The sequence below is a fragment of the Falco peregrinus genome, chromosome 6, assembly GCF_023634155.1.
Source record: "Falco peregrinus isolate bFalPer1 chromosome 6, bFalPer1.pri, whole genome shotgun sequence".
Classification (NCBI taxonomy): domain Eukaryota; kingdom Metazoa; phylum Chordata; class Aves; order Falconiformes; family Falconidae; genus Falco; species Falco peregrinus.
In genome coordinates, this window is record NC_073726.1 from 69,514,361 (window position 1) to 69,539,908 (window position 25,548).

General features: G+C 41.1%; 1 protein-coding gene across 2 annotated transcripts in view; it reads left to right on the top strand.

Moving 5' to 3' along the window:
- Window positions 1–721: 721 nt before the first annotated feature.
- ADIPOR2 (adiponectin receptor 2) overlaps window positions 722–25,548 on the top strand; it is a 43,385-nt gene continuing 18,558 nt past the window's right edge. The window contains exons 1-2 of one of the 2 annotated variants that reach the window (XM_055807205.1): window positions 722–850; window positions 23,542–23,777. In XM_055807205.1, the coding sequence (XP_055663180.1) occupies window positions 23,610–23,777 (168 nt within the window). In that variant the 5' untranslated portion in view covers window positions 722–850; window positions 23,542–23,609. Of the gene's footprint in view, window positions 851–10,308; window positions 10,371–23,541; window positions 23,778–25,548 lie in introns of those variants that run through there. The other variant, XM_027793003.2, reaches the window with a different exon arrangement.

A 25,548-nucleotide genomic window follows, 5' to 3' on the forward strand; every position in this document is an offset into this window, starting at 1 on the left:
CTGCTGCTCTGCCTACACTTCCCACTACTTCAACAGAGGAACTTCTTGTTCTCTTTGGTGTTCCTCCTCCATGCCTCTAGACCAGACATGGATGTTTGGGCCCTATCACACAAGCCAGGCTTCCAAGACACCTCCAGCATCATCAGGCCTGGTAACACCATCTGGTTTTCACCAGCTGCGGCCTCCCCACCCCACGCCACGCACACCAGCTCCGAGCGTCAATCCCCAGCCAGGGCGGCTCGGAGTTGTCACGACGGGTGGCCCCCTCGGGCCTATTCTGTCAGGTCGCCCGGGGCTTCCTGTGGCAGCGCTTTCTCTAGGAGAGCGCGGCTGCTGCTCTGGGCCCGGAGGCAGCGGTGTCGCAGGAGAACCCCCCGAGGTGCGGGACGGGGGTTCCGCCGTTCGCCGACCCCTCCCTCCCCGGGAGACGGGACGGGTGCGCTGGCCCTGGCCCTGGCCCGGCCCTCCCTGCGGGTCCGCCGCCCCAGCCACCGCCCCCAGGCCGTGGCCGCTCCCAGCCGGTCAGCGCCAGCTCCTGCCACGAGCGCGGCGGCGCCCGCACGCGCTTCCCCATCCCGCGCGGCCGGGTGCGCGCCCCGTGCGCCTGCGCGGCCCCTCCGCACTACGCTGCCCGAGACGCAGCCGCGCTCGCTCCCCGCGCTTCCTTCCGCGCGCCGTGCGCAGGCGCGGTGGCGCGTCCCGCATTGGCGGCGGGGGCCTCGTGCGATGATGACGGTATAGGGCAGGGAGGAGGCGACGGGGCCGGGGAGGCGGCGGCGGCAGCGGTTGCCGCAGGAGGGGGGCGGCGCGGGGCGGCGGGCAGCACCTCGCGGGCGCCGGCCGTTGCCAGGTGAGTGCCCGGGGGACCACTGGCCCCGCTCCTCACTGGAGGGGCTGTGCGGCCTGGCCGCCGCCCGCGGGGCCCGGGGGCGCTGGCCCGGGGCCGGGCGGCCGCCCGCTCGCCGGGACGGCGAAGGGGAGCGCCCGCTTCCCTCCCGCCGCTCCCCGGGGACGGTGGCGGGTCGGGGGTCGGGGCCGCGGCCGCCCCCGGCGCGGGCGGGTGGCCGGAGGGCTGGGGGGAGGCCGGCGGTGGCCGCTGCCCCCGGCCGGGGCCGGGTTTCGCCGGCGCGGCGCGGAGCGGGCCCTGCGGGCGGTTGGCCGGGGGCAGGGGTGAGCCGGGCCTGCGGTCAGGTCTTCGCTTAGGGGCACGAAGGAGCACTGGGAAGAGCTCGGCTGGAGGAGGCTTTAGGCGCTCTAAGTGGGTCAAGAGCGCTGTAAGTGGGTCTTGTTTGTAGCCTTCTGCACACTTGTTGCTTGTCAGGGCAGGCAAATGTGCTGTTGCTCCTAAAATCTTTTTATGGAGGCGATAAAAATAATTCCTCCACTTGCACAATATGTGTGAACTTTGCTTTGCCTGCAGAGCTCTCTCTGTGTGTGTTTATGTGTATGTATGTATAAACGTTGGAGTTATTAACAGTAAATAATGTAAATATTCAACACTAGTGTGACCACAATTTGGATATTGCCGAGTGACAGTTAAATAAACTCTTTAAAAGTGGGGGTTTTTTTATTGTTATTCCTGAGAGAATTAGATATTCATGTCTTGTTTGCTTAGGATGTGCAACAAAGACGTTGAAACATATGGTAATCGACTAGAAGACAAAGAAGATATGACAGCTGTTGTTCTCACTGAGCTTTTCAAGCAGTGTTGGTTTCTTTTTATGTCTGCCTTAGACTTAAAACTCAGTTGATTTAGTGGCTGTAGTAGATGTGTGTGTTGGCATTTAAGAAAACCATTAACATTAAAGTATAACTTTTTTGACATATAAGCTTTGTCACTTTGTGCATGTGAACTATTGTATCCGCCTGTCATGCAGCAGAAAAGCTTTTAGGTATTAGTCTTTATTTAAAGATACGTTTTGTTCTTAGTATGGCATTGAAGTTCATGAAACAGTTGTGTATCGCAACTGTGTTGTGTATTTTTGGAAGTGGACCAGGTTTTATAAAATTAGCCAAGTCCTCCGAGAAAACCCTTCTGGGCATAATCTGGTGTTGAGGTCTTAATGTGTAATTCAAACTCTTGTTTTCACTGCCTTGCTGTAGTCAGTGTCAGGGAGTATTAAATTCTTAGTTCTGTTCTGGCCGTGGTCTTCACAGATCTAGTCTGGAAGTCAGTGAAGAGCTGTGTGCTGTACAGTCCTCTCTCTCAGTACTGTACTACAAATCTTCAGCTTTCAGAGGCCTTTTTGTAGTATTTCAGTAGTGAGGTGCTTGCTTTCTACAGAACCTTAATGTGACTACTTAAAGTTTGGTGGTAGCTGCTGTAACAGAGGAAAAGCATTTATGATCAACAGAAGTAGGTGTTATGTCATGGAGTTATGGGTGCAGCACAGTCATAAAACACAGTCTGTTTTCCTTCTTATCTTTGGCAATGAACGAATATTGTTTATGCAAGAAAGGAAGAGATTGTGTTTTGAGTTTGTTTTTCCTTTTTCTGTGAGGGTACTACCCAGTTTCAGCTGTGAACATTTTATGTTGTGGCTCTTATGTTATAACTTACTACATGTAAACTTTATCTGTACTGTGACACTTAATCCTATATGAAGACTGAGTGTGTGTTAGTAGGCAACTTGAAACAAATTCATTGTTGTGTTGGAAGTGTTAAGATTTGTTGATAAAATACGGAAATAAGTCCCTTGTCTGAGCTGATGGCTAAATATGGTTAAATAAGCCTGCGGATAAGGTTGTTGGCAGCTTTGTGGCAGAAACCATGGAGAATAGTTGCTAATGTGGAAAACTGAATTGGAATTAGAGATGGAGCAGTTAAAAGCTGCACCCTGACTCGGGCCAGGCTTTCAAAATTACGCTTTCTGAGTATAAATCAGATAGACTCTTGTCCTTCACACTAGAGTTTTTTTGGTTTGGGTTTTTTTTTTTTTTGGGGGGGGGGGGGGCATAGTTAAGCAAAACCTTTCATGCTGAAAATTGCTTCAACTGATCCTTATCTATTATATGCATGTTCTCAAACAAAATGAGATGAGTATAGGAGCTTAAACTGTATCAGGTCTTCAAGAGAGCTAGACACAAACGAAGGGCTCCCCCTTACAACTCCATCGGTGCAAAGACTGGGGTGGGGGTGTATCAGTGCTGTTGAACTGGTGGCATTACTACTGGTTTGCTCAAGTGACTAGTGAGCAGTAGTTTTGGCAATGTGGGTGAGATTCAGACTTGAAGCCTGACTTTTAGATACAAGGTAAAAAGGCTTGAGTTTAGAAAGCTTGTACTTGTCCTAGGCTAAGAGTTTCTGTTGATTTGTCATGAAGGAAATAATTGGGAGAGCATGTAGTGCCAGTGATTTTAATGCTTGGATCTCTGCTGTTATGTCTTCAGTTGCATGTTCAAGGAGCTGTGTCAAGCATTCATGTACAAGAGATATTTAATATTAGACACCAAGAATTTTGCAAGTTTTACAGGTTTCTAGTTGTTGAACTGTATTGACAAAGACACTGTGCAAAGAAACAAGGCTTGCTTTCGGCAGTGGAGATGCTGTCTATGCATGAGGAAAATCTTGATGAGGAAGCTTCAGGAGATCATTGGATTATTATGCAGTCAGCAATTCAAATGCTTAAATAGAAGTAGTTCTGAAATGGAAATAGCAGTTTTGAGTATTTATGATCTGAAAGTGTCTGTGTCTGAGTCATTCAGTGAATTTTCTGGCAGACGGTGTTGGTAGATTTGAAAAGATGTTACACAAGATAATGGTAGCAATTATGAAAAAGTCTTTGGACAGTGTTTAAGGGGAAGAATGTTACTTTAAACTGTATTGATCTCTGATAAAACTGGTTTTAAATACAATGTCTTGTATAAAGGACAAGGCATTTCAGCTGGTTGTACTTGACATGGTGACTGGCAGCCTCTGCTTTTCAAAGCAACATGTTTTTCAAGACAAGTTCAATAAAGAAACTGGTTTTCAAAATTATGAATAAGGAGACAAACAAGGTACTATTTCAGCTTCTTCAGAAAACAGATTTGTGAAAACATTTTAACTTTCACTTGTTTACTTGAATATGCTACTACTACTGGAACATTTTACTTTTGAAGTAGGATGCTGCAGACCATTGTGTAGACTAATAAGCAAGAGGTGAATTGTTTCCACATAGTTCCTGTTGCTTTGAAAAGAACGATCTCCTGCCTTCTGTGTGGCAGACTTGAGAGATTCAGACTTTTATCATCAGGTAACTGTAAAACTGAGCTGGAGTTCTGACTTTCCCAGTGATTACATATGTTTTCTGAAAAGTTTATCTCAATGGTTTTCACATAAAAATAAAATCTTTATCCTAGTCCAGTTTGAAGATGAACCTCCAGGTTTCCTTTCAGGACACTGGCACTCTTCTTGTGTATGGAAGACTGCTCACCACATTGGGATGTGGCAGCTGCTGTGGTGGTAAGCAGATCGCTCTTAGGAATGGAGGTGCACAACTTATACTGCTGTTTCTTGATTTGAGGAGAAGCAAAGAACTTGAATCAAGGAGGTGTTGGCAAAATTAAGGTGCTCAGAATTGTGAAGAGGAAATATTGTATGTTTAATACAACTTGCCCTCTGATTTAACATGATTTTAATTTATAACTTATTTGGAATTTTCAGAACCTCATGGAAATATCTCTGTCCTTCGCTCTGTTTTAAGTGGCATCTGTTTGACTTACATGGCCAGGGTAGGGAGAAAATTACTGTCTAGGTTTTGCTTGATTACTTTTATTTGTAGCCTAATGGTCTCTTGAGCAGATAATATGTTGTAGGGGTGGTGGGTATAAAAAAAAAAAAAGTAGATGACAGTTGTATGTGTTGCATGTAGCCATCATTACTCTCACATTCTAGAGTTGCAGGTCTCTGCTGCTCTGTTAGTGGAGGAGAGTCTCTTTTTCTGGCCATGCAGGATTCTTTGGCCTTCTGTGAACGGCATGTGCGTTAACGAATGTTTTGGGATTTCTCACAGCTGTCTTGTAGCTAAATTGCTTGCAGAAAGGTGTCTTCAAATGTATAGGTAGGTAGATAGAAGGTTCACAGGACATGTAATTAATGGTGTAAAAAAATTTGCAGCATGATTCAGATAAATTTCAGTAGCTGTGAAAATGCAGTGGAGTCTGCTGGGATGTGCCAGCTGCTGTAGCTCTCTGTGAACAGGACTAATTAAGCCCTTGTGAGAACAGAAAATAGTCAGGCACTATTTACAGGAAGAGAGTGCTGGAACAGGCAGAGCTATAATCATTGGCTCTAAAGGTACCTTTAGACAGCAGTAAGCAAGAGAGTAGACAATTTACTTGCAGAATAGGTTGAAAGTCAAGCCTGAATACTTAAAATGGGTATTGCAATGTTCTGCCAGCAAATCTAAGTACATTACAAACTTCTGCAGAGACCTGCTGCAGGAAAGTCTACTTCTTCCCCACCCCCAATTCTTTTATTTCTGGCAGTTTTTTATCTCAGGGTGGTTAGTATTCATATTTCTTCATCTAGTGCTGAAAACCAAACTCACACTAGATACAGACTTCATAATGTTACAACACTGTCTGCATTTGAATAGGTCATGTAAAAGTCCAGCTGCCTTTGCCAACATTAATTGTTTTTTCTAAATATAGCTATGATCATCTGTGTGTATTCAAAGGTAAGATGTGGCTAGCCTGACTTTGTCATACCAAAGCCACTTTTCCTATCAGTTTATCCCATTTTCCTCCTTCTCTTCTTTACCAAATTAAATGCTCTTTTCCCCAACCTATTTGTTTCCATCTGCTTAGAGGATTGCAGAGACTGCTGTTCCTTGTTTGAAGCCAAGGTCAATTGTGCTGCTCTGTTTAGGTCTAGAAGATGACAGCTTATATGCTATAGATTTCATTAGGAGATCACTGCTGTGTTAAACAGTTCCACAGCTTTTACGTAAGAGTAGTTTTGTTGGTAGGATCCTTTAGTGGGCTTTTCTCTGTTTTACTGACAGCATTCTGGTTAGATTCCTGTTTTAGCTCCTTACTGATGAATGTTTATTGCTTGACTAGTATGATTTTCTCAAAACGTCATGTGTTTTAGTAAATTGGATTGTGTATGGGTATTTGAATAAACAGGCTGTTCTTCTTCTGGAGGGAACATGCCATGGACCTTCTATGAAATGTTTTCTTCGCATGATTCTGAAGACTTTAATAAAGGCACTTGTGGTCTTTTGATTTCTTGTGCAAACTACTTGGTGAGTGATACTAGGTTTTGGGACCTGTTACCGTGATAAGGACTTCAAGTCTGCCTATGGCTATATGTTTTTTCTGAGTTTTTGTAAAATGCAGAATTTCTGATGAAAATGGGATCGTTGAATTCAGGTGGTAAAAGCTGCCTTCTGAGAGAAATACCACCTCTGGCTTCTTAGATTAAATCTGAATGGTAAAATCCCTTTAGCTAATCTTTAACTCATGCTTGAACTATAAATACTTAGATCTGTGTCTCCCAGTGTGCAGTAGGACTTGTTTTAAAAAGGTGTGCAATGCAGAGATAAGTATAGCTGAAACCAGCTGTACTCTCAGTCCTGAGAGTATTGGCAAGCTTTTACCTGCAGGGAAAGGGGTTTTAGCATTTGGAAGTGGATGGCTAGTAGGACTTGAGATGAACCACTGAATGTGCATTTCAGCTTCTCTCAGCTGATGGTTTAGGTATGCTTTTGTTATGGAGAACATTGCACTCACTGCATTTCCTAGTGGGCTGCTCATGAGATTTAGTGGTTGCCATTCCCTGGTGTAAACTGAAGGATGTACTTTCTCTGTTTTCCTTCCCAATGCTTTAATGTATGTCTTTGTCTCCATGGCTGGTGGTATTTGTGGGCATGTTTTACATAGACAAATACTGGTGCTGTGGAGATAAGTTAGTGGTGGTGGGTCAGGTGCCTTCTGACATGGCAATACAACCAATTTGCTTGTGAAGAAGTGTGTGCTTTGCAAATTGCGTTAGTTTAAGCAATTATTTGTGTGTCTGTGTATTCCCTAGAACAGCATATAGCACTGTAAGGCTGATAACAGCAATGTTCTGCTGTTCTCAATGTTAATCTTGTAGGCATTTTTTATTTTATTTTAATGGAACATGGCTGTAGAAATAAAAGGAAGAGCCTGTTCATAATTCTTATTAAAGTAGCTATGTGACAAAGTGCCAGTTGTTGGCTTTCTGCCTGCTGTACCTTCAGTGGGGAACGAAATGGACTATTTTCTGAAGTAGGTGTCCTGAGAGTTGAGAAAAGCATAATGGAGTCAACAAAAGCTTTACTTAGTGGTTTTCTGACCTTTATATAGTTCAAGCTAAGAGGAGGATGCTGAAAAAAGGCTTGTGTCCTGATGATCTTAATGTCCATGGTTAAGTGCAACTGTTCTGTGACTTCTTAATAATTGGCAACCATATGAATTCTGCAGCATTAAGGACATAGTTCAATAATAAATGTATTATAAAAATACTTTCCTTTTTGCAAGCTTTACTAATGCAGTGAAGGAAGTTGCTAGGTAGCTTAGACTTGATTTGTAAGATACTTCTTAAAGAGCAATTTTCAAATATGTTTTTGGTATAGAAGAGGAATGCTACATTTCTCTGACTACCTGATAATTATGAATTACTCATGTCACTTCTATGAAGGATATAAAGGAATTTTATTTTTTTTGGTGGTGTGGGTTTTGTTCTTAAGTCCTCTTCCAGAAACACAGAATGTAATTTGCCAAAGCCTCCTTTTCTTACTATGATTTTTCATATGTATACTGGCATTCTTCTATCAACTAGAACTGTAGAGAAGGAAGGTCAGTAATAAAACATCAAAACACTCTGAACCGCAGAAATCCAGTGTTTGATTCAGTAGGAGGTGACATTGCTAAAATAATTGACATGATGTATATTGGTTTTAGCTACTGTATCTGTAAAACTCCTCAAATTTGGCCATGACCCTATACTCTGGAGTTTAAAGGTAGGATATTTCCTGTCTTCTCCTGTGAAGGTAAACTCAGGATTTCAAGTTAAGCTGGATAGAGAGCGAGAGAGGCTGACCAAGTTTCATAGCACTTGCATAAATGTTTCTGTCCAAAACATCTAACTAGCGCGTGATGCTGTTGAAAATGCCAGTTATGTCAACTGATTTGGAAGGACTCCAGTATACGGGTCAGTGTAGTGAAATGGAGATGATAACACAAGGCTATCAGAGACGATACTGAAAAATCTCAAATACTTGGATAAGGTCAAGGTTGATATAACAAGTGCAGCTCTGCATGACTGTGGATAACCTAGGTCCACTTCAGGTTTTGAGCAGTGGAGTTTTAAAATGCTGTGGGTAAAGCAGTACAAGATGTTCTCAGGACGACATTGGTTTTTCATTCTTCCATGTAAGCCCTTTCCATCTGACTTTTTCTGTATCAGTTAACCAGTTCAAATACCCCCTTGTTACACATCACAGTAAAGTCATTGTGAAAAACAAAGCATGATCACAGAACCCATGACTGTTTTCCTCTGAAAACTCATGTCTTGGCTCTGTTTCAATAGTTCATTATTATGGAAGTGCCTGAGGGCTAGTCCGCCTGCAAGACTCACATGAATATTTTGTACATTCTAAGGTCATCCTTGAAAAGGTACAGTTCCACATTCCTGTTCTTTTAGCAGTAAGTATGATGTGTCCAGTAGTTCTTGTAGTACCACCTGAAATCTTACCACTCTTTGAGAAGCCTTATCCTATGTAGAGATTAAAATTCCCTGAAAACTCGATGCTTCTTTCTTGGAGATCCGGTTCTGAAGTAACAGAGTACTTGAACACTTTATAATTCCAAGCCAAAGGAACTCCTGAACTGGGTTGTAATATAAGTCTTCGTAATAAATGAACAGTTTATGAGCATATTATTTGTTACAACATTCAAAGTCACGGGTAACAGTGGTGGTATTTGGGGTTGACCAATGCATAGTCGCATAATTCCTGTCATAGAATGACGTTTAACCATGCTAATGATGAAGTAATTGAGAATTACTGGCACTTAAAATTAATTACTAGGCAGACATAAAAAGGAAAGCTGTAGAATGTATGCATTACTGCTGCTTGCATTGGAGACTGCTTCTTCAGGGGATGTGACAGGTAGTAGACCTGTATCAGCATATTGTGCTGATGGCAACCCAGTTGCTATGCAAGCATGTAGGATGTGTACGCTAAAACTGCTTCTCCTCAGTGATTGTCCAGCTGTCTTTATTAATCTTTGAACTTTGGATTTGATTGTGCTGAAAATCTTGGATCATCTGGTAAGTTGTCTAGAGAATTGGTTATACTAGGAGGCAAGTGGTCTGTCAGTGAAAACCAGTTCTATTTTCTGCTGGAAATACCGAGTAAGGAAGCCATACAACTGTAAAACTTTAAACTGTTGGGTGTAAGACTTTGTATAGAAATATTACCAGCACTTACTGTACATGATGTAATACGTGTAACATTTAAGCCAGCTTTTCTGTTTTGTGTCCTATTTGCAGGATGGATGAAGTACGTTGTGTAACTTACAAACCTTCCCTCCTCTGCTTGAGTGCAATGAATGTCAGTTTGAAGTTGGCATGTGAGTGCTGTATGCTTTACAACTCCAGTGACACAAGATCCTAAGATAAACTCAGCCTTCGTTTAGGGAAATTTTTAGGCTCTAACAACATGCCATCAAGTGAAGCAGAGAAAATGGAAATGGGTTACAGGAAAAGTCCTCTGCATTCCTTGCTGTTTTCATGCTGTAATATTTATGTCATAGAGGGTCTCTCCCAAGCTCTGATTTCAAACTTCCGTGTAGATCAAAAGCAACATTATATATGGCTTGACAGAAGTCCTTTCTGACTAACGTTAGGTGACCTGAGGCAGATTAACTTGCGGATTAATGTATTTGACAGTAATAAATCAGTTTTAACAAGTAGCAAAGCAGAGATTTGTTTGGCAGAGTTTGAATAAAATATGGAATCTGGAGTTACATTGAGCATTTTATGGAGAATGATGTAGCTGAGATAGTTAAAAAAAAATCCTGCTTTTCTTGGTTTTGTGCTGATTCCTCTTTATAAAATTCATATGTGTTTTATTTAAGTCAAAGTTGTTATCTTGGTGAGTGAGCCTACAGAAATCAAAGGTTTCTAATTTAAATGGAATGCATGCATTTGTGATCCACTGTAAATGTTTACAAGCTGCTGTATAATATATATACTCCTAAGGACTTTTTTTCCCCCTGTCTGTGTACATTTATTATCTAGTTTTAGGACAACTTAGAGAACAGCCTTCATGTTGATTTCACATCCTTCTTGTAGGAATCTTGGACATTAACTTTACCAAGCTTTAATTCAAAAGTCAAGAACCAGAGGCAAGTTTAAGGTGAGAGAAATTAATCTATGTTTCTTCATAGGTAGCACAGCTGTTTGTCAGAGAGTAGTGTCAAGTTAGAGATTAGGAATACTGGGTGTTTTTGAGAAGTGTATTTTAGTGGTTGACTGTATGTTTCCTTATTCATGAGAGAAGGTAAAAATCATTGTGTTTAATAATCTGTATGCAAGAACAAATACTGGGGCACACCGAGTGTTTTGATTTCCTTGAGCCTCTGGAAAAAGGCAAGTCATTCTATTGAAACTTGGAATTCCAGAATAGTTGTAATATAAACAAGGCTGGGTCAAACAAGAAATCCTTCTGGCTCAGGATCCTACCTTCATTGTGGAGCTGCTGCTTAAGCTTCTGCCCCGTGAGACTCAGACCACCCTCTTGTGTGTAACCCAAGCAGACCATGCGGTACCCACCAGGTCTGCCTACAAGCCATGCTACAGAAACATCTTTACATTCTCATGCTTTGTTTGCTCAGCTTTCTTGCCCTTGTGCCCCACCCATGCGCAAAGTGACAAGGCTCCTGCCTGATGAGAAACCAGGAAGCTTTGGACTGGCTTGTGCTCAGCAAAGTGTGTATTTCACTGGGGATAAGTTGATGGGTAGTGTGAGAGTTGTGCTAGGGGTGCACTCAGGGTATGATTCCCTTGACGTATCTCTCTGCTGCAGAGTGAGATCCTGATAAGCATATGCCAAATGTGCCAGGTTGCAGCACCTCCTACTGAGGCTCTTACTGTGTTTTGTCCCTAACCTTTCTATTTATACCCTTTGAGTCTGAAGCCTGGCCAAGTTGCGGGACCACCTACTGGTCCCAGCCAAGCTAGCTATTCAGGGGAGAAGGAGGAAACTTGGCAAATGAGGTTCTGGCAGCTACAGGGTTTTTCTATTCCCTTGTCCTCTTTTGTAAGTTGCTGGCTAAAGCATGTCTCTGATCCCTTTAGGGATTTGTTGGCATTGCTAGGGTGCTTTGCCCGGTGTCTCTGAGAAACGTTCTATTTCAACCCTCATCCTTTTTTCCATGGGGTTTTTCATTTTCTGTCTCATAATCATTTGACTTTTTCCCTGTTTTGTCTTGGTTTTATTCATTAGGCCCCTTGCTGTCCTTCCTTGGAGAGGACCATAAAGTTTTAGTAAGGATGCCCATCCCCTAAGGGAGAAAATAGCTTCTAGAGCATGAATATGCAAGCAATATAGGGTAGACATGCACTGGTATTTAGGGCCTTCTAGAGCTAGCGGTGGTTTCATGTGCTTGATACCCTTTGATGGATTCATCCTGTGTGTTTGTCCAGTTTCCCTGTGAATCCTCATCTTGTAGCAAGGAGTTCCAAGGTTTACCTGCTTGATGTGTCAAGAATAACTTATTTTTGTGTTTGAGGTTGCCATCTGCTAACTCTGTGACCCTACCTTGACTGACAGGCAGTGCTTGGTATTTTAACTTTTTCTTGTTTTGGGTGGTGGTGCTGTTGTAGGCATGGAGATTGGGAAACGTTGTGCTGTGTTGAAATCTTACTGCAACATTGAGTGGTCAGCTGCAAATCCTTTCTCAAATCATTTGGTAAATGTGTAAAATGTGATCTAAAACTTCTGAATTATTACTGATTGAGTAGCACATGATAAAAATAGATACCAGGTTTTGTATTTCATAAATGCAAGGCTTGGGACACTTTGTACTCTTGTTTTCTGAGCTACAGTTGCTTGCTGGTCTACATAGGTCACGACTTGCCTGGTTGTCTGGCAGATCAGTTGTCCTCGAAGACTGTACTTATGCTCTCTTCTAGTGTACTAAATTCTCAGTGCTGATTATTGACTTTTCTTAGGGCTTAGAAATCTGTTGGTGTCTACTTTTTTTTTTTCCCCGAAAGCTTGCATGCCATTACTGTGCTGTCAATAATGGAAAAACCTTTCGTGCTTTTCATAATAGTATACCTGGGGATTTTAGAAATGGATAAGGCAGTGTTTATGCCTGTTTATATCTGACCTTCTGTATAGAGTTCTTGGCTAGGTTTCCCAGTACATACATCTTTGGTATACAGATAAGTGCTTGGCTTCTACATATAGCATTTGGTCTCTACTGAGAAGCTTGGCAGGCATTTTCTCAGTATTGATGATAGCTGGCTGTCTGTGTACATCAGATGAATGTGAAGAGCTGTGTTGCCTCTCAGTCACAGCCACAGGCTTGATAGTCTTTGCATCGAAATTACACTAGATTATTCTCTTTCTGTAAGAAAAATAAACTTATACTATAATGCGATCCCTATTTGCTAACTCCATTGACAGTAGGAGTTTTGTCAGCATAAGGTATTCTTTCCACCTTTCCAGAGTAGTTTATCTGAATAGTTTTACATGTATTAACACCCCTTACAGATGCAGTTGGGCTAGAGTAAGAGTATCTTCAGTGGGTATTTGAAAACTAGGACAAATAACTATTCAGTAGTTTGCTGACCCAATTCTTGCTCTCTACTTGTGTTCCTTCTGTCTGGGCCCTTGTCCAGGAAATCAACCCAAATTCCTACCCTTCCTACTCTTAAAAGTGTGGATGTTTATCAACTTGGCCATGTTTCCTTCCTTTTCTTAGGGTTTCTTAAAGAAATTGAGTGTCTTCTGTGATGTCTATTTTTCAAACAAAGTGCAGACAGTGACTGCTTAGCTCATTTTTTTGTGTTTAGGCATATATGAAAGGCCCTTTGGTACAAAACAATATTGACTGGGTCACCCTGGCACAAAGAGTTCCCTCTGGGGAAAGAATGTGTTACAAGTTCAGATGGCCCATTTGGTTGCTTTTCCTGGGGCTGTTTCAAACTTTGTTATTATATTGGAATTTTCCTGTGACATTTTAAAGACTAACAATGCTCTTCAGAGTTGCAAAATGGGAGGAGGAATGGAGGACTCTGTCCACATTGTTCCATTTTTGTTTATGGGTGAAGGGGAAGTACCCCTTGTGTGTGTGTATACAAACATAATGTGTGAAAGTAAAGCCGAGAATTTATTTATTAGTATAATAGAAATCTTAACAGTTTGACTCAAGAATCATTAGTCTAGGCAGTTCTTAAAGAAAAAATTAACAAGTTGCAGTTAGAGTACTTACCTGCATTTGACAACACTTTCTTGTATGTAAAATTACCACATATACTTTTTGGCTTCTGTCCCTTCCTCTGGAGTTTGTTTCACTCTTCCATTGCTGCTCTGAGTCTTTAAGTTAGCAGCTTTGGACAGCTAGAGAGGATAATGTGAGGTTGTCAGCCTTGCGAGTAGTTTGTTGGGAGGAGTATGATGTTAATGTTGCCTGTTTCTCCTTCCTCCCTCTAGGATGCACTTGGAGGTTTTTTGCTTGCTTGCTAACATGCTTTTACACCTCTTTTTTTCTTTCTTCATTGGTCTCTGCAGCTCCAGGTTATGTCTGAATTTACTAGATACGGTGCCTCTTATGTATGTTGGTTTCTATGTTTCTTGTTACCCCTAAAGCCAGGCTTGTTCAGCTCCAGGTCTGCATTTTTTTTTAACTGACCATTAGTGAATTGTCTATAGCCACGGGGTCTCTGGTAGCAAGCGTGTGCCCCACGTCTTATCCCACAGCTGCACTCCTCTGCACCACATCCCGTCTCTGCATTTTTCAGGGCCCCTGTTGCCATACTAGACCAGTTACTTCTCCACGTCATTGCAAAGGCCTCTTTCTGTGGAGGGTAGCTAGAGCTTGTGGCTCTATGCAAAGCTTATGGCTTGCTGCTGGCACTGGTAGTGCTGTATTTACAGGGCTGCATGGTTATGATTTCCCCCTCTTGTTTGATGTCTGCAAATCCCTGCTGACCACCCGTGAGTCGAAGAAGGGTGTGCAAACCCTCTTACGGCTGCAGGCACCCGAGCAGGACTGAGTGAAGGATCCTGGAGGCATCTTCTCTTTTCCGCTTCTCTTGCCTTGTGGTGACCTGTGTAGGTCTGAGGGTAGACAGTGGTGCTTTATTGTGATATATAGCTATTGTTAATTAGTGTAAGTGCTACACATAGTCTTGTGTCTTCCTTTATGAATTACAGTAAATGCTGTCTTCTGTGGTAAAGGTAACCTGGATGTCTTAACTGCAACTTTTCCTGTTTTATGCGAAATCATGGGTTTGTTCCTGTTTTGTAATAACGTATTTATAGGTATAAATATTGTGTCTATTTCCTTTGAGGATTTTTTTTGCTTAATCTCCTGTTGCTATCTTCTGTTGTGAGTTATCTACTGTAAATAGTTTGACGTAACAATCTTCATTTTTCCTTTAATGGTGCTGATTGTCATTCATCCAATGTTACAGCCAATCCTCGTTTTACCAAACAAGCAGTGTAGCTCTGTTATCAAACTGTGGATTACACTTGCATAGTTTAAAGTAGGGACAGTATATATTTTCACTGGAAGTATATAGGAGTGAAGTATTCCTCATTGCCACAGCTCACTTACATCCCCCTCCCGAGACAATTCCAATGTGTATTTTAGGGGGCTTTTTTGGTTGTTTGGTTTTTGTTTTTTTTTAGTTGGAAAAGACATGGATTGCACCTTCCCCCCCCCCCCCCCCATCCATGGCTATCTGAATGCATCAGTAAGTGATATTAAGTCACATAAAACATCTAATGTTTTTATTCCCAAAATGTTTCATGGTTACTTGGAGCATATTTATGACCTTAAACTGTTTCAGACTTTACGTTTTTCACTAGCATAGCTGTGCTGATTAGACTATAGGCTGCAGCTATACTAGCAAAAACCTCCACAGGGAACACAGTTATGCTAGCAAAAGGTGTTATGCCAAGATTGTTAAACAAACCACAGCAAGATGACTTTGTGTGAGTAACTTGGTCTAGGTCCTGTAGATGTGCTTTGAGTTGAAGCTACATCCCTACTTAAAGGGTTTTCATGTATATTGATAATAATTTTGGTTCTTGGAAATTTAGCAATAATCTCACAGGGTATTGTAAGTAGACTGTGGGTGTTTTGCCATCTCTCCTTAGTTATAGGACTATCAAAAGTAAAAGATTAACTTATCACAATACATCACTGATTTAATTCAAGAGTCAAAATGTTATCAGTGTCCTTGGTCTTGTTCCAGAATTTGAGATGATTTCAAAACAATGTTACTAGGAAAGAAATACAGATCTGAAAGAGTAGTACTGAATGTTGAGGCCAAAAGTTCATTTCAGCTGATTTCTTAACTCTCAACAATTATTATCTTGTAAAAAACAAATTATTCTCTGGCTATTGTATTAAGGAACTTAAGATATGTAATTAATGAGTAGCTTTACTTGGTCTTATCTAGAACTTCAGCCCTGTAACTAAATCTGCTTCTGACTGACGGATTAGGCGTAGTCTAGTTACAGTAGATCTGCCTCTTTTGCTTAAGTCTCTGTTAAGAAAGAATTTGAAAAAGATACTGCACCTTTTTTTGATCTTAGACTGATAATGCTGTGGGTGTGGATGTTGGTTGTTCTTATAATGTAACATTTTTGCTACAGAAAAGTAGCAAATTGTTGGTTGTCTGACTTGTGGCAAAACAACATACGCTGTTTTCAACTGAAGAAATGCCATTGTTGAGCGTAAGTAAAGGAGAAAGTTTTCTTTGATCATAGTTTTTACAAATATGGCAGTGCAAACATGTTTTGTAGGCCAAATCTCTCAGCCAGAAAATAAAACGTGGATGAGCAAGCTCACAACCTCACGAATAAAGCTTACCAACATTATCAGCAAAACTAGAGAACAGGTGCTTTCAAAAACTGGGAAGAGTGTGATGGTCAGCTTTTTGCAGCCAAGCTTCTGAGATCATGGCTGCTGTACTAAAATCAGTTATCTTTGTGTGGTGTTTGATATGCCAGGTGTGGTCTGTGTCTGGTCAACAGGTCATAATAAAGGCTGTGGTATGTACATATATGACAATTAAAGGCTTGGACCAACTGTCAGTCTGTAACAGGTTAGGCAAATACTGCCTGTAAATTACATAATTAAAACCTTGGGGGTGCGGTCCTGGCCTTTCTGTCATGTTGTCCATGCTGCTTCTCTGATAATGTATTGAGCCAATTCAGTTTGTTAGTCTTGATAGTAAGCGGTTATCTCGTTCTCCTCCCTGGGTTAATGTTTTTCTAGACTGCCACCTGGAATGCGTTGTGACAAACATCAGTGCTTCTTGGGGGGGGGGGGGGCAGCCATGAGAAATGAGAAGTGGGGCTGTTTGATCCCCACCCAGGGAAGAGTGGGGGCTGCTGCCTCTTGGCACCAATGAGCCCTTAAGTCTGCACAGTGATGGCATCTACATAAAGAGATGTCCAAGCAAACTGGTAAAAAGTACTGAAGGCATCTGTCTTAAATGCTTTCCTGCTTGAAGTTTGCAGCCTAAAACATGTGTATTCCTCTTTGGTTTTAAAAGCAAAGTGATAGTGTTTGGTTTTGTACAGTTGCTCTAGATCTTAGAGCATTTTCTTGACTCTTAAAAGATCTCGGTTTGGTTTCTAGGGAGATTAAAATTTATGCTTCCTAGGAGGGGAGTGTTGTATCTGCCAGGGCAGAGGAATGTTTGCACTCTGGATTGCGGCAGTTAATCTTGGTGCCATTTACATTCTTATGCATAGATACTTTGTGTTAGTGAGGTTAAATGAATGTAACTTCAGTGTAGTTGCCTACCTCTGGATTTTAGTGCCTGCTCCCAGGACTTTGGTTTCTTCATCTTCACCAAACAGTTCTGTGAATCAGATGTTGTTGAGGCAGTAGTTAAAAAGATGTTGTCTAAATTTTCACTTAAAAGGGAAGTAATGTCTGATTTCAGTCTTTCACTTTTAGACAGTCTGTGATCCAGAGTGTTAATAACAAACTGCATCTTTTTGTTGCTGCAAATGTAAAGTAAGTTGGTGTGAGTTACATGCCATAGAAATAACATCATAAAAGGGGGCAAAGATGGAATGTTTCTCACTTGGAGAAACTGAGCCATTTAATGAAAAATGAACCAAAAGCAAGTTTTCCAGGTCTGGGCTGTGGATTTTCATGGAATGTGATGCAAAAAGAACTTGAACTTCTGTTCCTTGTCTTGTACTGCTTTTGTGAAAATCCTCTTAGTTTAGTTTTACTCTTCAGTAAACCAAATTTACAGCAGTCATCCAGTCTGTAACAACCGGACTGACATTGTGTGCTGGGGGTGGGCCAACCTCTGACATAACACTTTAACCCAGTTAAAAAGCTGGGGTCCAATTTGCAGTACAAATTGGACGAATGTTGTAACAATGTAATGAGATCCTCTGAAATGGAAGCATTTTGTTAATGTAGGCAGGCTGCTGGCTTGTTCCCTTTCTTAGGATCCAAATGCATCAGAATGGGCTTGATTGTTTGCCTCTGCAGCCTGCTGTGAAATAGCTTAGGCTGAAGTGTCCAGTGACAGTTTACAAGTTACAAAGGCAGCTTTTTGGCCACTGACCCTCCGCGGGAGTCTAATCTTTGTTTTGTAGATGTCTCTTTATCTAGGGAAATTACATCTAAGAGAAGAGGTGCTGGATTGCTTCCTCATTGTTCCTCATTGTAAAAAAAATTACTTCCAAAGAATTTTTACAGCCTGGTTTGTACTTTAGGGTACATCAAGAAAACAAGGTTTTCTGTGATCCCCGCCCTTCTCACGTTCGTACATACATATGCTTGTTTGCTTTGTTTTGGGCTGTGGTTCAGGAGATTATCTGGAATGTTGCTATGGATGTTGAACACCTTAACTGAAAAAGACAACTGAATCATTGAAAGACTCTTGGAAAAAAAAAAGTTTTAAAACCCCCTTATTTCAAGTAATGCTCTTGAATCTTTCAGTATTACTGTTTTGTTAACTCTTTAGCTGTAGCCTTCTAACTTAGGGGCAATTCACAAATTACTTAAGATGTATGGATTTCTTGTATCTTCTGCTTTGCTCTATGCATAATGAAAAAAACAGCCAACCAGTGGATAGCCCATGTAGTTAATAAGTGATCCAGCATGGGTTAGCTGGGCCACATGTATGGGTGACTCTCAACAGCAGTCTTAAAGCATGTGACAGTGCTTGCTGTCTGAGGACAACTTCTTTCCCTTACCCAGCTGTATATGCCCGCCTTGTATTGGCACTGGTGCTTGCCCAGTTTCCCTGGTAGACAGACCAGGGTGCCATATAGGCAGAAAATTAAAGACCACCACCTCCCCTCAAAAAAAAACCAAAAGCACAAAACCCAGCAGCTCGTTGTTGTTAAGCTCGGTTGCCCATCAGTAGTGGTGCTAGAGAGTAAGGGAACCAGATGGGTGACAGAATGATGCTAGTGTCACCTGAGACTAATTTAAGCTTTTGTGTGTTGTTGCTGAATACTGTTGCTGTCACTGTTCCATTTGGGAGGGACTACTTGTGACAGAACCTTCCTACCAGAAGATAGTAGTAGAAATACAGTGTGCTAAGAAAGTTACATTTTGTTTGGTATACCTTATTTCAGTTGAGGTAGTGAAGTTTTAATGAAATCAGCTATTTTGCAGGCAAAAAGTCCCCTCCATAGCTCTAGGTAAGCTCTGTTCTTAGCACAAACAATCTGCCTATGGGATGTGCTGGAAGTGCTTTGCCATTTGTACCTGTGCTAACAGTTCTAGAAATGGAGTTGTGCCCATTTTGTTACTAAGGCCTAGTCTAAACAACTTTGGATTTGGTAAAGTTACTCAGCTCTTGGGTGGATTACTGTTTGGTTAGCTTTGCTCTTCTACTGGCATGGATGTAGCTAGCCAAATAGTGATGCTGTTGTAGCTGTGATGGTGCATGGACACAGGTAAGGCAAAGTTTGTAGACTGAGGTGATATCTCTTACAAGACTTTTCAGGCACTCTGGCCTTTCATTCAACATTAATGAATGTTCTGAGAAATGATGTAGCCTGAGACTTTCATGATGACTTTTGTCCTTTTGATAACTAAGCGCGATTAGGGAGAATAAGCTAATCTTACAAAGATTGATCCAGTGTGTATACATTGCTTATGCTAGTTTAGAGGTGCTTTGAAGAGGACTAGCAAGGAAAGAGCATACACTGGATGCCATTGCCTTCCTGAACAGGAGTTTTTATCAGGCTTTTGGATGAATGAGAGGGGAATACAATTTTCATTCTTACAAATGCTGCCTACAGACAGAATGAAATACCATTGCAAGGGATCATTCTTTTGCTGCTTATAGGAGGAATGTATTGAGAAGAGTTGAATGCTGGAGAGGTTGCTTTGCTTAGGGGTAGTGAGAGGTAGTCTGGCCATCTGGGACAGTGTTGTATCCTAAAAAGGGAGTGGCAGATCTCTTGAATTTAAACTGCAAGCATGACCCTTAGTGGGCTTTCTTTGTTTTGCTACCATGTGGCATTGTTTAGTGGGTAGAAAACTAGTGCTCATGCCAGGTGAATTCTGTGAGGTTAGAAGGGCTGTATCACTTTTCTTGGGGAATATCCAGGAAAATTGTTCAAAGAATAGTAACATCATCTTGTGGTGCTTAACTTTTGTGGAACTACTGTTTCCTGTCATATTGAGGAGTGAAGCAGTGTCTTAAATATGCTGTAACTGTGGATGTTGACTCCTCTGACATTGCACAATTGTGATGAACTTCTGAAATATTATTGCCTTGTGATTCTCTTTTCAGAAAGATGATGAGTGTTTGTCTATGGCCTGAAACTGGCACTGCCTCTCCTCACTGTGGTGGTGACTTCTGAACTGGGGTGAAGCAAGCAGCTGGGAGTGATGACCACTTAGGCTATTGTAGGTTATGTGGTGGCAGTGGCATATTAAGTTGACGAAAGGAGTGGTATGTTTTGTGTTTATATGCTATGTTTAGAACTATGGTAGTAATAAACTGGTATGTCCTTTCTAAAAGCTGACTTAGCCTTTAGAAATTTTCTGTATTAAAAAGAAAAAAATAACCCAACAAACCAAACTCTGTAGCTGCTTCTCTCAGCTGATTTTTCGACATGGCAGAAACTCACTGATTGATCTAGATGCTGATATTATGTTTATTATATATTCAACCATTAAGTAGATTTTAAGTTGTACATGGCAACTTCCTCTTTAAACGGAAGCTAATTTTAATGAAAGTTTTTAGTTTGTTGCATGCCACAGAAGAAGTTAAAGGAATTATATATAAGATTTATAATTGTAGTGGTACAAAACAATCTTTTCCAAGACCTCAAGTGTTCCATAGCTTTCCATTCTCTGGTTTTTGTTTTCATGAGCTGCCTAGTCTTGGAGACAGAATGGGGCAGTAAGTCTCTTCAGTGTTTCAACCATTGTCTTCTGGCTAGATGCTACTGACCACACTTAGGCTTCCTATTTTCTTAGGAAAAGGTAGTCATAGTCATTCAGACCCTTCACTGAACTGTGGAGTCATAGAAATATTATAATAGAAATTAAAGACCATCTGTGCCTTTCCTATTCCTAATCTCAGACTGCTTTCTTTCACTTGTGAGCAAACAGTTCTGGATACTAGCACTTTTCTGTTGGCAACTCTGTGCTGTATTCAGGCATGTGTTTTTGGCTTTTGTAGTACATTTTAAAAAAGGACTAAAACCCAGTAGTGATGCTTTTGGACTCTTTTGACTTGCTTACCTTTGCATGCTCAGTAAGGGCAAGTGTATTCAGTACTAAAAGGATCCTGCATGAAAGTCAATATGGAAACATCTTATTTCATTGAGCAATTCCACTGTTACATTTCTCAAGAGACAACAATTTATATTTATGCAGACCTCTAAAGTTGAACTCTACTGCTGAATGCAAATCTCACTCACCAGAGGCGAAATGCATCTTTTATTTTAAACCTTAGTGATTGCTTGGCAGTGAGTGCTAGCGAAGTAAATATTCAAGGCCTGATTTAAGAAGTCTCTTGGCATTCTTGTATCTTTGTATATTAGAAGAACCTTTCGCAAGCATTTTGGTCAAATGTGGTTAAGCCTGTTGTGTTGGTTGTTACTGTGTCTCTTTGAGCATTGCTCCCACAATGTCATAGGGGTGATGTAAGGACATGCTCTTAGGCAGTATAGCAGGTAATGCAGCACACAATGGCAATTCTATTGCTTAAAGCTGGTAGAAAGAAAAACTAGTAAAACTTGCTGGTTAAATGTCCAATGCAGATTGAACAATCTGTGAAACTTAACTATGGCTGTTTCAGCTAACTACCTGTTTGAAATGTTGTGTGGAATATCAGGGTGTGTGTGTGTTTGTGACTTGTTTACAAACAGCTGCTCTGCTTGCTTGCATTTTTCTGGGTTTAGCTACATCTTCAAATTGGTACAGTGTACTATACTGAAATTGGTCTCTTGTAAGTTGCCTTTTAAATTAAGACACCCAATAAGTTTCATTTCAAAAAACTTAGTTGAGTTTTGCCAAATGGCAATGTGATGATGTCTTGTTTCTCGCATAAAAGTAGAATTGTGAGTTGGCTGCTTGAAATATGACAAAAACAGTCAAGATTTTGGTTGTTCTGTGGCTTTCTAAATATTTGTTCTTGGTCTTAAAAACTGCTTGCTCAACTTCTTCATTGGGCTTCCTGTGTAATGTTGTTAAACCTTGGCTTAATTCTCACAGGGTGATAGTCCTGTGGCTCTGTGTTTACCAAGTAAACAGCTGTGGCCATTTTAGATGTTACTTCCCAGATGGAGGTTACTGACCCTGTAGTAGAGTTAGCAGGAAGGTGGGCATACCATCTGCTCTGCTGTCATATTGTAAACTTAGCTTCTTGGGTGATGAAAGCAGTGTGCCATACTGAACTCGGACAACTGAGGTATCATTTAGTTTTGCAAAGTCTGTTACCTGCTCATTAGCAGCTCTCTCTTCTGGGGATTGTCAGGCAGCTGGGAGGATATAATATTACAAACTGCTGCAGCAAAATTAACTATAGCACATTTGTCAGAGCTGAGAATTAGCTTGCAGTTATAATATGCAAATGAGATTAGTCCCTGAAAGGAAGGAGTGCATTATTTATTGGCGTTTTGGATGTGACATTTTATTACAAAACTGCCAATATCAATCCCCCATCTTATAATTTTAATTTGCCCTCCTGCATTATGGCAAAGTTCAGAATCTTTTATTGGGCACTAAAATTCCAATCCAATTATGCACCCTGGCAAGTTAAAACATGTTAGATGGGTTATCTTAATATTATGTGTTAGTCACATGTAAGTACTTAGATGCTACGGTAATAAGAATGACACCAAGTGATTAGTGCGAAATGAACAGGTCCTTATTCAAAGTGATTCTGAAGCCTCAGCTGAGCACCGATCCATGCTGATGGTTTCTGGCACTCATTGCAGAGTGCTGTGGCTGTTGTGCCTCCCAAGGCTATTGAACATCGCACAGTGACGTACGAGATAAGTGGGTAGCCAACAGTAATCTTGGATAAGGGCTTACATTAACAGGTTGTCATTGGGTAATTTTCTGCAAATTTTAATTAAATCTTTAGCATCTTGAGTTACATTTACCTCATCTTTTTCGCAGTGTTGTAAGCGTAAAATATATTTACATTTCAGAGTAGGAAGCATGGGTTATGGGTTTTTTTTGGAAATTACCTGTTCCTGATCGCAGTGATAGAATGAATGGTGTTTAACTCTGGTCTGATTCCTTACAAAAGTAAAGGTACAGACCCATTACTAGCAGTAATTGTGAATATGTTGTTTTAAGCAAGGGAACCATAATCACTGTGTGTACTACTGCCCTCCTTGCAGTCTGTCTAAAGTTAGTTGGTGCTTGAGCTCTGCTTGCTTGCTATTGCTTGAGCAGCTGTACCAGTACTTAGTGTTCTAGTTTTGGTGACATCTAAACTAGATGATTGAGCTGGTAATTACAGAATGCCTTTGATAAGTAGTTTATTTGTAAATAGTATTAACAGCTCAGTTTTTGCAATTCTATAAAAATAAAAATAAAATCTAAAAACATCACTGTGCCTTTTGTGAATTTAATGTTTTATGGAGTTTACTTTCTATCATGTTTCAAAGTTGTGATAGGATATGATAATATTAGTGGTTGCAGGATGAGAGAATTCATTGTCCAGCAGTGTAGAAGTCTATATAATTAATCTTGTGGGAGTTTGGGCACACATAAAAGCAGTTGTCATAGCTGTTCGGTAGCTTTTAAGCATGCTCATCTTCCAGCCAACTCTCATACTCACTCTTTGTTTTAACTTCAGTTCAGTTACACAAACTGTTTGCCTTTCAGAGCCAACACATAATCAGCCAAACTGAATCAAGAGGAAGGAGAATATTTGCGAAGGCTCCCAGCATCTCATGAATGAACTAACGGAACTCGATAATGCTGGTTCTCCAGAGCCAGGTCTACGGCTCAGAAAAGGACACATGTCTGACGCTACAACATCACAGACAGCCTTTGAAGAGGACAGCTCTGAGCAGAGGCTTCTTTTAGTGGAGCCACCTCTGTCTTCTGACCAGGAAAATGTAAGTTATATGATTATTTGTCAGATTTGCTAGGAAAAATACGTGTTGACGTTAGTGCTTCAGTGCTTAAATAAGTCCCAGAAATGTGTACTGTGAGCCTACAAACTCTTTATGCCTGCTAAATAGTTGTAATGAAAGCAGGAAGATGCCAGAAATACTCGGTTGAATGTATGGGAACTTCAGTGACAAGACAGGGCATAAGTGTAAGTTTACTAGCTTTATAGTTTTTATTTCCCCCTCAAAGAGATGCGACTTGCACTGGTGTTTGTTCTCTGCTGGGATACTACTCTTAATTTTTTTTTTTTGTAATGAACTTCTGATTAATTATAGTGAAAGGAGAAGATCTACTGACTCTGACTGAATGTAATCTCAACTGTGGCTCGTTGCTGTTGGTTTAGCGATGAGGACAGAAAAACCTGTTTGCAAGCATTCTTGTTGGAAGATTGGCCGTACGGGGCTGGACCAAACACACATAGTGCACAATACGCTATCTCGGGACAGTAGCCAGTAACAGACTCATAAGGAAGATTACAAGGATGGGGAATCATGTTGTGTTACTTCCCTAGGACACTATCCCAGCCTTTAGTAATTGGTGGCTCACAGGTTTCCTGAGCCAGTGGCAATGTTTTTGAATTTTTGGTGCATGAGCCTTTGTAAATTTTAGCAGTCACAACATCCTGCGGAAAGGCGTTCCACAGTTTAATTGTTATACGAAGGTAACGTCCAAGCATTGGACAAAAGTACCTTCTGGTTAGAGCGTTTCAGAACTGTAATTAATGCTTCTCCCAGGATATATACAGATGGATATCAGCACAGTTAAGTAGAAGAGGCATTCATCTCAGGCTCACTTTAAATTTATCATGGCTTAATGAGTTTACTGTATCAGTTCAGTTATAGCAACTGTGTGATTTTAGCCAGCAGCAAAAATGTGCTGATCCTACTCAGTGTAGTCTTCTGTGCAGGAGAGCTGGGCTGTTGCTGTAACTGAATTTGCCACAGGTTCTGGGTGTGTGCACGGACAGCTATCGTGGCTCAACTAGCATGAGAACATGTACTAGACTGTTTTAACTGGGTGAGTTTGAGCCCTTCTGGAATTTAGTTTCAAGTGTCCTAGTAATAAGAAATCAGAACAGGTATTCACGGCTAATAAGCCAGGCCAATGCACTGTAAGTTGTACACTGCTATAACTTCTGTAGGGCATTATCAGCAAATACCCAGAGTCTTTTTTTGTGTGTGTGTGTGTTATGTGGAAGGTTGTAAAGCATGTATATGAGGTGCAAAGTCTTAGCCCATAGCTCATCTTGCTAAGGTTAGAAAAAAGAAAAACTGAGTTGTGCTAGCAGATATTTTGAACATACATATGTTTATCTTACAGTGTATTTGCCATCATCTTTTTTGGAGGCTGTTTTCCTTCTTGTCTCTGACTTTCCTGGTTGAATAATGCGAGTTACCTGTTGCCTGTAGAATGCTCCTAGAATCGGCTGGAGTAGAAGCCCATAGCTGATTATGTTCCGTAATTCTTTCTTTACATTTGCTTAATTAAACAGAAACTATTTGGATGAGTCAGTGTTTAATTTTAGAATTTTGGAAATAAATTGGTTAAAGTACTCTCATTCTCTCATGCTTTTTCAGACATTCTTAGCATGTGTTAGTGTTTGTTATGGGTTTTTTTTGGTGTGGTGGTTTGGTTTTTTTGTTTGTTTGCTTGCTTGTTTGCATTGATCCTTATGACAAAAGTATGTTTCTTTTTGTTTTGGCTCACTACAGATAC